This window comes from Cetorhinus maximus, chromosome 6 (genome assembly GCF_964194155.1).
Source record: "Cetorhinus maximus chromosome 6, sCetMax3.hap1.1, whole genome shotgun sequence".
Lineage (NCBI taxonomy): Eukaryota > Metazoa > Chordata > Chondrichthyes > Lamniformes > Cetorhinidae > Cetorhinus > Cetorhinus maximus.
Genome location: NC_135884.1, coordinates 123226196 through 123238249, shown reverse-complemented (window position 1 = coordinate 123238249; position 12054 = coordinate 123226196). Strand labels below are relative to the sequence as shown.

General features: G+C 40.7%; 1 protein-coding gene across 1 annotated transcript in view; it reads left to right on the top strand.

Moving 5' to 3' along the window:
* The window catches only part of klhdc4 (kelch domain containing 4), a 99684-nt gene extending 88524 nt beyond the window's left edge, over window positions 1–11160 (top strand). Inside the window, exons 10-11 of the mRNA XM_078544422.1 lie at window positions 7301–7414; window positions 9631–11160. Of these exons, the coding sequence (XP_078400548.1) occupies window positions 7301–7414; window positions 9631–9803 (287 nt within the window). The 3' untranslated portion in view covers window positions 9804–11160. The remainder of the gene's footprint in view (window positions 1–7300; window positions 7415–9630) is intronic.
* Window positions 11161–12054: the final 894 nt, after the last annotated feature.

The following is a 12054-nucleotide window of genomic DNA, read 5'->3' as shown; positions in this document are numbered from 1 at the left end:
TCCAGGTACTTTTTAAAGGATGTGAGGCAACTCGCCCCCACCACCCCCCAAGGCAGCGAATTCCAGACCGTCACCAACCTCTGGGTAAAAAAGGTTTTCCTCACATCCCCCGTAAAACTCCTGCCCTTCACCTTGAACTTGTGTCCCCTCGTGACTGACCCTTCCGCTAAGGGGAACAGCTGCTCCCTATCCACCCTGTCCATGCCCCTCATAATCTTGTGCACCTCGATCAGGTCGCCCCTCAGTCTTCTCTGCACCAACGAAAACAACCCAAGTCTATTCAACCTCTCTTCATAACTTAAATGTTTCATCCCAGGCAACATCCTGGTGAATCTCCTCTGCACCCCCTCCAGTGCAATCACATCCTTCCTATAATGTGGCGACCAGAACTGCACACAGTACTCCAGCTGTGGCCTCACCAAGGTTCTATACAACTCCCAACATGACCTCCCTACTTTTGTAATCTATGCCTCGATTGTTAAAGGCAAGTGTCCCATAAGCCTTTTTCACCACCCCACTAACATGCATGCCCCTCTGCCTTCAGAGATCTATGGACACACACGCCAAGGTCCCTTTGTTCCTCAGAACTTCATAGTGTCTTGCCATTCTTTGAATACTTCCTTGTCAAATTACTCCTTCCAAAGTGTATCACCTCATATTTTTCAGGATTACATTCCATCTACCTATTTGACCATCCCATCTATATCTTCCTGTAGCCCAAGACACTCAACCTCACTGTTAACCACCCGGCCAGCCTTTGCGCCATCCACAAACTTACTAATCCTACCCCCCACATAGTCATCTGTGTCATTTATATAAATGACGAATAATAGGGGACCCAACACAGATCCTTGTGGCATGCCACTGGACACTGGCTTCCAGTCACTAAAGCATCTTTCTGTCATTACCCTCTGTCTCCTACAACTAAGCCAATTTTGAATCCACCTTATCAAATTACCCTGTACCCCACGTGCATTTGCTGCCTTTATAAGCCTCCCATGTGGGACCTTGTCAAAGGCTTTGCTGAAATCCATATAAACTACATCAACTGCACTACCCTCATCTACACACCTGGTCACCTCCTCAAAAAATTCAGTCAAATTTGTTAGACATGACCTCCCTCTGACAAAGCCATGCTGACTATCCCTGATCAAACCTGGCCTCTCCAAGCGGAGATAGATTCTCTTCTTCAGAATTTTCTCCAATAGTTTCCTTACCACTAACGTGAGACGCACTGGTCTATAGTTCCCTGGCTTATCTCTACAACCCTTCTTAAATAGCAGAATCACATTAGCTGTTCTCCAGTCCTCTGGCACCTGAGGAATTAAAAATTTGGGTTAGAGCCCCTGCGATCTCCTCCCTTGCCTCCCTCAGCAGTCTGGGACACAAATCATCCAGACCTGGAGATTTGTCTACTTTTAAGCCTGCCAACACCTCCAATACCTTGTCACTTCCTATATCAATTTGCACAAGAACCTCACAGTCTCTCCCCGAGTTCCATACCTTCATTCTAATTCTCTTGGGTGAAGACAGATGTGAAGTATTCGTTCAAACTCTCACGACGTCCTCTGGCTCCACCCATAGATTGCCCCCTTGGTCCCTATTGGGCCCTACTCTTTCCCTGGTTATCCTCTTCCCATTGATATAAATATAGAATATCTTGGGATTTTCCCTACTTTTACCAGCCAGAGCTTTCTCATATCCCCTCTTTGCTCTCCAAGTTGCTTTCTTAAGCTTCATCCTGCACTTTCTGTACTCCACTAATGCCTCCGCTGATTTGCTCCCTTTGTACCTGCTAAAAGCCTCTCTTTTCCTTCTCATCGTATCCTGAATATCTCTGGTCATCCATGGCTCTCTGGGCTTGTTATTCCTTCCTATCACCCTAGAGGGAACATGTTGAGTCTGTACCCTCCCCATTTCCTTTTTGAACACCCCCCACTGCTCTTCTGTAGATTTCCCCACAAGTTTCCCAGTCTACCTTGGCCAGATTTTGCCTTATTTTACTAAAATCCTCTCTCCCCCAATCCTAAACATTTTTTTGCAACTTGCCTATTTCTTTATCCATAACAAGCTTAAATTGTACCATAATATAAAAGCAAAAAACTGCGGATGCTGGAAATCCAAAACAAAAACAAAAATACCTGGAAAAACTCAGCAGGTCTGACAGCATCTGCGGAGAGGAACACAGTTAACGTTTCGAGTCCGTATGACTCTTCAACAGAACAGTTCTGTTGAAGAGTCATACGGATTCGAAACGTTAACTGTGTTCCTTTCCGCAGATGCTGTCAGACCTGCTGAGTTTTTCCAGGTATTTTTGTTTTTGTTTTAAATTGTACCATGTTGCGGTCGCTATCACTAAAATGCTCCCCCACCACCACCTCAGCCACCTGTCCGGCTTCATTCCCCAGAATTAGGTCCAGCATAGCGCCGTCCCTTGTTGGACCCTCTACATATTGACCTAAAAAGTTCTCCTGCACACATTTCAAGAAATCCACTCCATCCAAGCCCTTAACACTATGTCTTTCCCAATTAATGTTGGGAAAGTTGAAATCGTCTAATATAATTACCGTTATTGTTTTTGCACACCTCTGCAAATTGTGCACATATTTGCTCCTCAATTTCCCGCTGACTATTTGGGTGTCTATTAATAAACACCTAACAATGTGGCTGTCCCTTTTTTATTCCTAAGCTTCTACCCACAAAGCTTCATTCGATGACCCCTCCAATATATCATCTCTCCTTACTGCAGTAACTGGCTCCTTAACTAATAATGCAATGCCTCCTCTTTTACCCCCTCCCCTGTCTCGCCTGAAGATTCTATATCCCGGAATGTTGAGCTGCCAATCCTGCCCCTCCCTCAACCATGTCTCTGTGATGGCTACTATATCACAATTCCACGTGTCAATCCTCACCCTTAACTCATCCGTTTTACCTGTAATACTCCTGGCATTAAAGTAGAGGCCATCCAGCCTTGCCTTACTCCCTTGAAACTCAATGCAGCTGTACTCCCTCTGACTTGATTGTTTTACTGTATTATGATGTGTCCCTATTCTGCTAACGTTCTGTGTCCCCTCCCCCTGCCGAATTAGTTTAAACTCCACCCAACAGCACGAGCAAACCCGCCTGCAAGGATGTTAGTTCCGCTCTGGTTCAGATGTAGACTGTCCCACTTGTACAGGTCCCACCTTCCCCAGAAACAGTCCCTGTGATCCAGGAATCTAAAACCCTCCCTCCTGCACCAACTCTTAAGCCATGTATTCATCTGCGCTGTTCTCCTATTTCTGTGCTCGCTAGCACGTGGCACTGGTAGTAATCCAGAGATTACAACCTGAGAGGTCCTGCTTTTTAGTCTACTGCCAAAGTCTCTGAATTCTTGATGCAAGATCTCATCCCTCTTTCTACCTATGTCATTGGTACCAACATGTACCATGACCTCTGCCTTATCACTCTCCTCTTCAGGATGATCTGCAGCCGTTCAGTGACATCCCGGACCCTGGCACCAGGGAGGCAACACACCATCCTGGAGTCACGTTGACGGCCACAGTAGCGCCTATCTGTTCCCTTGACTATAGAATCCCCTATTACTATTGCTCTTCCTCTCTTCCTCCCCTCCTGTACAGACAGGCTGCTTGTAGTGCCAGAAGCTTGACTCTGCCTGCACTCCCTGGAGGTACCAGCTCCCTCATCAGCCTCCAAAACGGAATACCGATTTGCGAGCGGGATGCCAGGGGACTCCTGAACTACCTGCCTGTTTCTCTTGGACTGCCTGGTGGTCACCCATTCCCTTCCTTCCTCAAGCCCCTTCATCTATGGTGTGACCACCTCTCTAAACGCGCTATCCACGATGCTCTCAGACTCGCGGATGCTCCACAGTGTCCCCAGCCGCCGTTCCAGCTCTGAAACCTGAACTTCCAGGAGCTGCAGCTGGACACACTTCCTGCACACATGCTGGTCCCGGGCACTGGAAATGTTCCTGACTTCCCACATGGAGCACGAGGAACGCACCACGGCTTTGAGCTCTCCTGCTATGACATCCCTTTAAATTAAACCTTTTAAAATCAATTACTCTAGGGCCCTTCTTTCCTGATCCTCGTTACTACAGAATATACAAACTGTAAACCACAAAAAGACCTTAAACTATTAGCAATAAAAGTAGTAAATACTTACCTGACCTTACCCACTACTTACCAGTCAGTCCTTTCCCTTGTAGCCTCTACTGCTGCAGCAGGGCAAGACCACTCTCTGAAGATTTAAGAAATGGATAGCAAAGAAAAAATGCAAATAGCACCTCTTCCCCTCTGCACCGAATTCCCACTGTGCACCAAATAGCCAATACCCACACTCACTCTGGCTGTGTCTCACACAGGATGAGGTCTCTCCCCTGCTCGTGTGCAAGCACAATGATTAAAATAATTTCTTTTATTGATAAATGTTTAATTTAGTTTTGTAAAAAAAAACCTCAAAGACTCGGTGGACTTATTACTACTGAATTCAAGGCACGCATCTCGAAATAAAAATACAAATTGCAAAACAGTTGTGGCAGCTATTTCAAGTTTCCCTCTGGGATTTGCGCAGCTCAGCATTTACCATCCGCTGTGCCACAACACCGGGTAAGGAGGGCAGATTTCCTTCCCTAAAGGGCATTAATGAACCAGATGAGCTTTTACAAAAATTGATGATAGTTGACATAGTCACCATTACTCAAGCTTTCAATTCCAGATTCGTTAATTGAATTTAAATTCCACCAGTTGGTGGGATTTGAACCCCAGAGTATTAGCCTGGTCCTCTGGATTACTAGTCCAGTGACATTACCACCACACCAACGTTTCCCCCATTGAACTTTGACATTAATACACCATGGCATGAATTTTGTTCTTGTGGTGGTTGACTCTTTACTGCCTCTGAAATGGCCAAGCAAGCCTTCTCAAGGGTAATTAGGGATCAGAAACAAATGCTGTCCTTGCCAGCGATGCTTGCATACTGTGAACAAATTTAAAAGAAGAAAGTTAAGTGCATTATTTGTGTTGAATACTGCAAAGTGGGATTTAATGATTTAAGAGAATGTTGATAAGGCCAGGATAGTTTATTTCACATGATGGATGTTTGGAATAGCCATTTCCTGTGGAAATTGTTGTGGTAATATTTGTTATGTCAGTTGTGTAATGCCATGAGATTCAGTAATATTTCAGGATTACTAGTCCAGGATTAGGAACAGATGGAATTCATAAGGCTCCCATTGTTTTTACAGAAAAAGACTACTTTGGGGGATAATAAGTCAAAAAAACACTTTTTTATTGGGGCTGCCGGCCTCTCAGAGTCTTCCCTTCTCCTTCCCAGCTGCAAAGACTGCCTGTTGTTCTTAATTGGTTGAGGCCCCCAGAGGCAACTTCTTAATTGGGCATCTCCTCAAAAAATCTCCTCCAGGAAAGCAACACAACCAGTTCCGAGTTCCCAACCCAGAATTCAGCCTGGTGTCACAGTATCACAGAATCTTTACGCTGCAGAAGAAGGCCTTCGGCCTATCAAGTCTGCATTGGCTCTCTGAAAGAGCATTCCACCTAATCCCACTCCCCTACCTTATTCCCATAACCTTGCAATTCTCTCTTTTCAGATAGCAATCCAATTCCCTTTTGAAAACCTCGATCGAAGCTGCTTCCACCACCCTTTCAGGAAGTTTGTTCCAAACTCCAACCACCCTCTGAGTGAAAAAAACTTTTCCTCACAGCTGCCTGGGAAGGGACCCTGGAACTAAAATTCAGCCCCTGAATTCCAATTCTGCTAAAGTATTTTCATCCATGACTGGGAAAACTTCTTCCTGGAATAAGTTGAAGAGCTTCTTAATATGAGTAATTTAATAAAATGTGAAGTATTAGAAGTTTATGGAATATAAATAGTTTTAACACTCTCATTGGCATCATCTACCGTGCCCCCACTACCTACTTTCTGCAGAATTTTATGACATGGACTGTGTCTTTCATCACTCTTCAGTACGTCTTGGGATTTATTGAAATGTTTGCGGATAGGCTATGTGTCTTCCCAGTTGCCATGAAAATATAATGATTTTCATAATATTATTGTGATTTATTGTAAAAGTGAGTTAATAGTGGGATTTGTATTAGTTTCTCTGTGTTTCTGTGGAATTTAATTGAATTGGAGACAGCTGGTCTGGAGGCTTTGAGTTATCAACAAGAAGTTATGTTTGAAATGCTAAATATGTAAACATGGCAGAAGTTTTCCAATATGAGGTGTAAGGGGGGAACATTTGCATTTTTAGATAAATTAGGCTAGTTTGAATTTCAAAGAGATGGTAACATGTTACACCTCGCCAGAATAAGCTAAGCCGAACTGTGTTTATTTTTCCCAAAGGTTACTGATAAAATTAGTGCTATGAAAAGATTTGTACTCTGATAAAAGTAAAGTTGCAAAAACATATGGGAACAATGGAATTTGCATTAAAAAGGGTGAAACATGTATAAAGGAGATGAGGCTATGTGTCAGGGGAGAAGGCATTCTAAGATTTAACAAGTGTGAAAAGCCTCTAGCCTCTGTGCATCAGGTTTCTATCTACAGGAACCAAAGCTGAGTAAACTCGCTTTGAATGCAACTGACTAGGGTGTGTTGCTTTGCCTGGGCGTATTTAAATCTATTTGTTTTTACTGTTGCCTTAACGGAGGTGTAACCGGGAGCCAAGTTAATTAGGGGTTTTAGGAGTTACTATAATAGTAATTTATAGACCTATGTATATGCTTGAAATCTTTTCTTTTGTTAATAAATGTTTAATTTTGTTTTCTAAAAACCTCTGAAAATTTTGTTTTCTAAAAACCTCTGAAGTCATGGTAGTCTTATTATTTCTGAATTCAGGGCACGCATCTTGAAATAAAGTACAAATTGCAAAACAGTTATGGCCACGTGATCAAATTTCACTCGTGGATTTGATCCAACTGGCACACATCATCTGCCACATCATAACACGGTTAAGGAGAAAGTGGGCAGGGAAAAGAAATTGGAAAATAAATTCTTTCCTGAAGAAGTAACTTGAAAAATTGCTGCGCTTCTGCTGTACTCCTCTCAGTTAATGTGTCAGAGTAACACCTCCGACCTATTTAAATTACTTGAATTCAAAAATGCAATTGTGATCAGCTGTTTCAGCTGATATACACTTCAATCTAGGGAAAAAAATCAGATCAGCTCTGTATAATGGCATAACAAAGGCTTCTTTGGTCTGAAAAATGTCTTTGATTCACTTATGATTTTTTTTTAAATATTGTCTTTTTCTTCTGCTTGCCTTTGCTTTCTGCAGAGACCCAGGAGTGGCTAGATGAAGAAGAGTCAGAGGATGAGGAAGAGTGTGAAGGAGCTACAGGAGGAAATGATGAGGAGGAAGAAGAGGACGATGACAGCAGTGAAGAAGAGGGTAAATACTTTGAATAAATCTACATTGCTCTCATATCTGAGGGAATGCAACATTGTTGGAATTTCTGTCTGACTGTTCAAGCAGATTGCACTTTCTCGGGGAAAAGCAAAGGGCTCTAGTGGTCTGATCAACATTCATCACTCAACCAATATTACCAAAACAGATTAGCTGGTCATTTATTGTTTGTGATGCTGTGCTTTGTGTAAGTTGACTGCCAGGTTGCCAGTAAGCAAGAGTGACCACTCTTCATCGATTGTGAAGTACTTTAGAACAGCCTGAGAATATGAAAGGCAAGTTCTTTCTTTCCTGTATAAATGTCAGCTTGCTTGTTAGTTAACAACTTTATCTTTTTCTATCAAAGGACTATTCCAGACTATTGAAAATTGATCAATTTCTATTGTATACTCACTAACATAATCTGTAGATAGGTGTTCCAAATCATGTATTACTGTATTGTGGAAAAATTAAGCTTGCAATATAATTTTTTTACTGCAAGAACTTTACCCTTCAGACTGAATCCTCCACATGGGATGATTTTAGTTGACTGTCATTGGAGTGACATGCAAAAGACTGATCACACGGGGCAGAATTTTATGACAGCGGGATTTTAGGTTCCCGCTGTTGTCAATGGGATTTATAACGGCCCACCGCATTTTACGGCCCCGTCCCCTCCGAAACGGGGCCGTAAAATTCTGCCCATGGTGTGTGCTAATTCCCCTTATTACAGTGACCCTGCAAGTATTGGAACCTTTTCATTTTTGGGTGTGTGGGGGAGGGATGCAGAGCATTCTCGATTATTTGAAGACCTCTTTGCAAATAATTGGGTTCTCAAATGTATGGACACTGAACAGACAGTCACTAACAGAGACAGTCATCGCTGATGTTAGTTTCACACTTTCCCAGTATTGGTTAGGTATGCATTGTGCATGTATTTAAATGACCAGAATAAGAGAGAAGTCTAGGCCATAAAGTTTGAGGAATATATTCAGCTGGCCCAGACTGTCAGAATTTCTGAAGTTCCTTGGCTGGAAATCCCTGTTGGATGTTTCTCAGACGTTGCATCCATGTTATTTTGGGCTTAGCATTGCTAATCAGGCAGATAGCCTTGCATATAGTGAACTTCAGTTCAGGGACAATCCTGAGATGCAATAGGGAAGGATCTTTTCAATCCTTATTAATAAATCCTTCTAGAAGACTTGAGTTTTTAGACTCCACAAGTTTATCCTGACTCTTTAATAGTAATTTTCTTATTTTATCATTCTTTTTCTCATAAAAATGAGCTGTGTTTCAACTGATGGCAATGATTTAAGTTTCTAAAACTGAACTTTCAGGTAACTGTTACGAATAAGCATGTCTGAAGACACCATTAGGTAATGAGTAGTACTTGTTTGCTTGTGAATCAAGCTATTTTGGTTTGCTCTTGTCAGAACATATTGAAAATCAAATAAGTACAATATAGAATTTTTGCAGCTCACCATGTACAAATCCAAACCAGTGCATGAGTAACTTTATCAGAGATTTTATTCATTTCTTTGTATTTAGCTGAGATGGATTTACAAGTCCTATACCACCATTTGCAAACATTAAAGTATTTTTAATTGAAATTTCAATAAGAAATGGTTTACATTTTTCCATTGTATGATGGGTAACATGGATTTTTATGGTAAATTTTTCTGGGCCACGTTCGATTAAGTTAAGCAACAAAAAAAGTTTAAAATTGAATAATTTATTTGTATGATCCAAAGGATGAAATTAGCACTATACAGTTTTTCCATCACCTAGCTTTTGTAGACTCTGAAGGGTCACTGTCAAATCTATTTCTATTTAATTTATAATTTTGGTCACGGTATATTTAATAGGAGCTTCTGAAATGTGAAGAAGTAACAACACTTGTGCTGTCATTCAACTTCAGGTATTTTATCAATGCTCTTTTATGGTTGGCCTTAAATTCTGGGCAATGGGAACAAGTACAGTTATACTTCAAATAAGTGCCATAATTGACCTAGGAGTCCACAACATCATTATTGAATATAAAGAAGATAAGTGTCTCAATTTTTTTCCTGATGGAAAGCTTTTATTTTGATTACATTAAAATACTGTTCAAATTGGAACATGAAATGGGGATATATGTGGGGATCCAGTTGAGCAGAAGTTGGTGTTGCTTTTGAGATTGTGAGAGGATCTGAAATTGTTAACCATTTCTTTTGCTTTGTCAGGAGATGACCATCCTCCAGTCCAACCAGCAGAACCTTATTCAGAGTATATGTCACGTACTGAGTCATACTGGATTCAACTGGCCAGGGATAATATGGGCCAGAATGCCAAAGAGAAGAAGACTTTGAAGGTGGCACAGGCAATGGCAAAGACTTTTTATGATGACAGTGTTTGATGGTCAGAGGTTATGCAGAACTGAACCCCTGCCAGTAGTCATTTGTTAATATGCTGCAACAATTGTCTTTGAACTTATCTGCAAAGTTTATTGTTCATTTAATTAATTGCAACTATTTTATCTTTTCTATGTTGTAGTCCTTGAAGCCAATTTCAGACAGATTCAACATTGTTACCTTTGCTGCAAATTTTTTTCAGAATCTTAAATTACAGCAGAGGCACTAGCTTTAGTTTCTCAGCAATTCCTTGCTTTACTCTGTATTGTTTTCTCAATGAATGTTTCATTCAAATGCGCCTTGCATTTTTCTAAATTCTTAACAGAAAAGTAAAGGCTATTTGTGATTGTGCCCTTCACCTTACTGTGACATAGAAGAAAAATACAAATAATCTCTCACTTGGCAATCAAATTTAATTATTTGCATATGTATTTCTGACACAAGACTAAAGTTTAAAGTTATAATAACCAATGGGAAATACTGCCCATGTGATTTCCACACAGCAGTTAAAGACGGAAGAAATCAACAAGGAAATAATCTTAAATTGTATTTCAACCTTGGGTTTAACCAATAAAACATAGATGTTATGATTTGGGTTCTTCTCCAAATTTTGTTTTCTTTGCCCGGTGCAAAGGACCACTTCCTCACTCCCTCTGAACCCAAATATGGCATTATTAGGAACAGGAATAAGCCATTTAGTCTCTCAAACCTTTACCACCCTACCATATCTATTCCCCTTAATATCTTGAAAATTTGATCAAATCACCTCTTAACTGTCTAAATTCCCTGGAACCTAGCCCTAGTTTGTGTAATCTCTCCTCATAATTTAACCTTTGGAGTCGAGCTACAATTCTACCATTGATTTGTATAGCTTCTTTCAAGACCAGCATTCCATTAGTCTTTTTGATTATTTTCTGTACCTGTTCATGACATTTTAATGATCTATTTACATGGACCCCCGCGTATCTTGGACCTCTACTGTTCCAGGCTTTACGTTATTTAGAAAGTGCCCTGTTCTAATCTTTTAAGGTTCAAAATACATGACTTCACATTTTCCTACATTGAAATCCATTTGCCACAGCTTTGCTCATTCACTTAAGCTATCAATACCTCTTTGTAGTTTTTTGTTTCCATCTACACTTGAAGTAGTTTATCAGGTATCGGCTAGGGCGGTAGCAACTTGTTACTGCATTCGCAAAGCACCTCTACTGTAGTAAGATATTCCAAAGTGCTTCACAAGTGTGTTAATAAACCTTTTATGTTGCTGGTAAGCTCACCAAATATAGCACAAGCCATCTTGTACTCTCTGGGTGTCTTTTATTAGCGAATAAAACTGACAGACTCTGTCTTGCAAACTATAAACTATGAGTCATTTATTAGGAAGTACAATTGTCATAAACAAACTGTAACACTAAAGAACAAAAAAAAAACAATATGCCAGCTCACCATATGGTTGTTTTGAAACTGCTGGACGGATACCAGTGATGATCATTAAACACCCATGGTATATGTTGAGACTCAATTAAGATTTCTTAAACAGCATTAGTAGAAAAGATGATTTTCAACTAATTATTATTGACCATTCTGGTTTTCAAAGCAGTGGTAGCAAACAAATCGAAGCGCTGCAGTGTGAAAGTATTTTCTATGTTTCTATGTCAGAACATAAATAGGAGCATTCAGCCTTTCAAACCTGCAAAACCTTTCAATAAAATCATACCTGATCATCCATCTCAGATACACCTTTTTACATAATCCCTTGATTCCTTTAGTATCCAAAATCTATTGCTCTTTGTCTTAAATATACTCAACGACTGAGCAGCCACAGCTGTATAGGGTAGAAAATTCCAAATGTTCACAACCCTTTGAGTGAAAAATTTCACATAATCTTGGTCCTAAATGGCTGACGCCTTATTCTGAAACTGTGATCCCTAGTTCTAGACTCCCCAGGCAGGGGAAATATCCTCCCAGCATGTACCCTATCAACTCCTTAAGAATTTTATATGTTTAACTGAGATCACCTCCATCCTTCTAAACCCTAGGGAATGTAGACCTAGTCTATTCAATCTTTCCTTCTAAGACAATCCCTTCATCCCAGGCCAAAGTAAAATACTGTGGATGCTAGAAACCTGAAATAAAAACAAAATGCTGGAAATGCTCAGCAGGTCTGCCAGCACCTGTGGAGAGAGAAACAGTGTTAATGTTTCAGGTCTTGTGACCGTTCTTCAGAACTGTTCATTATATTCCATCTACCACATT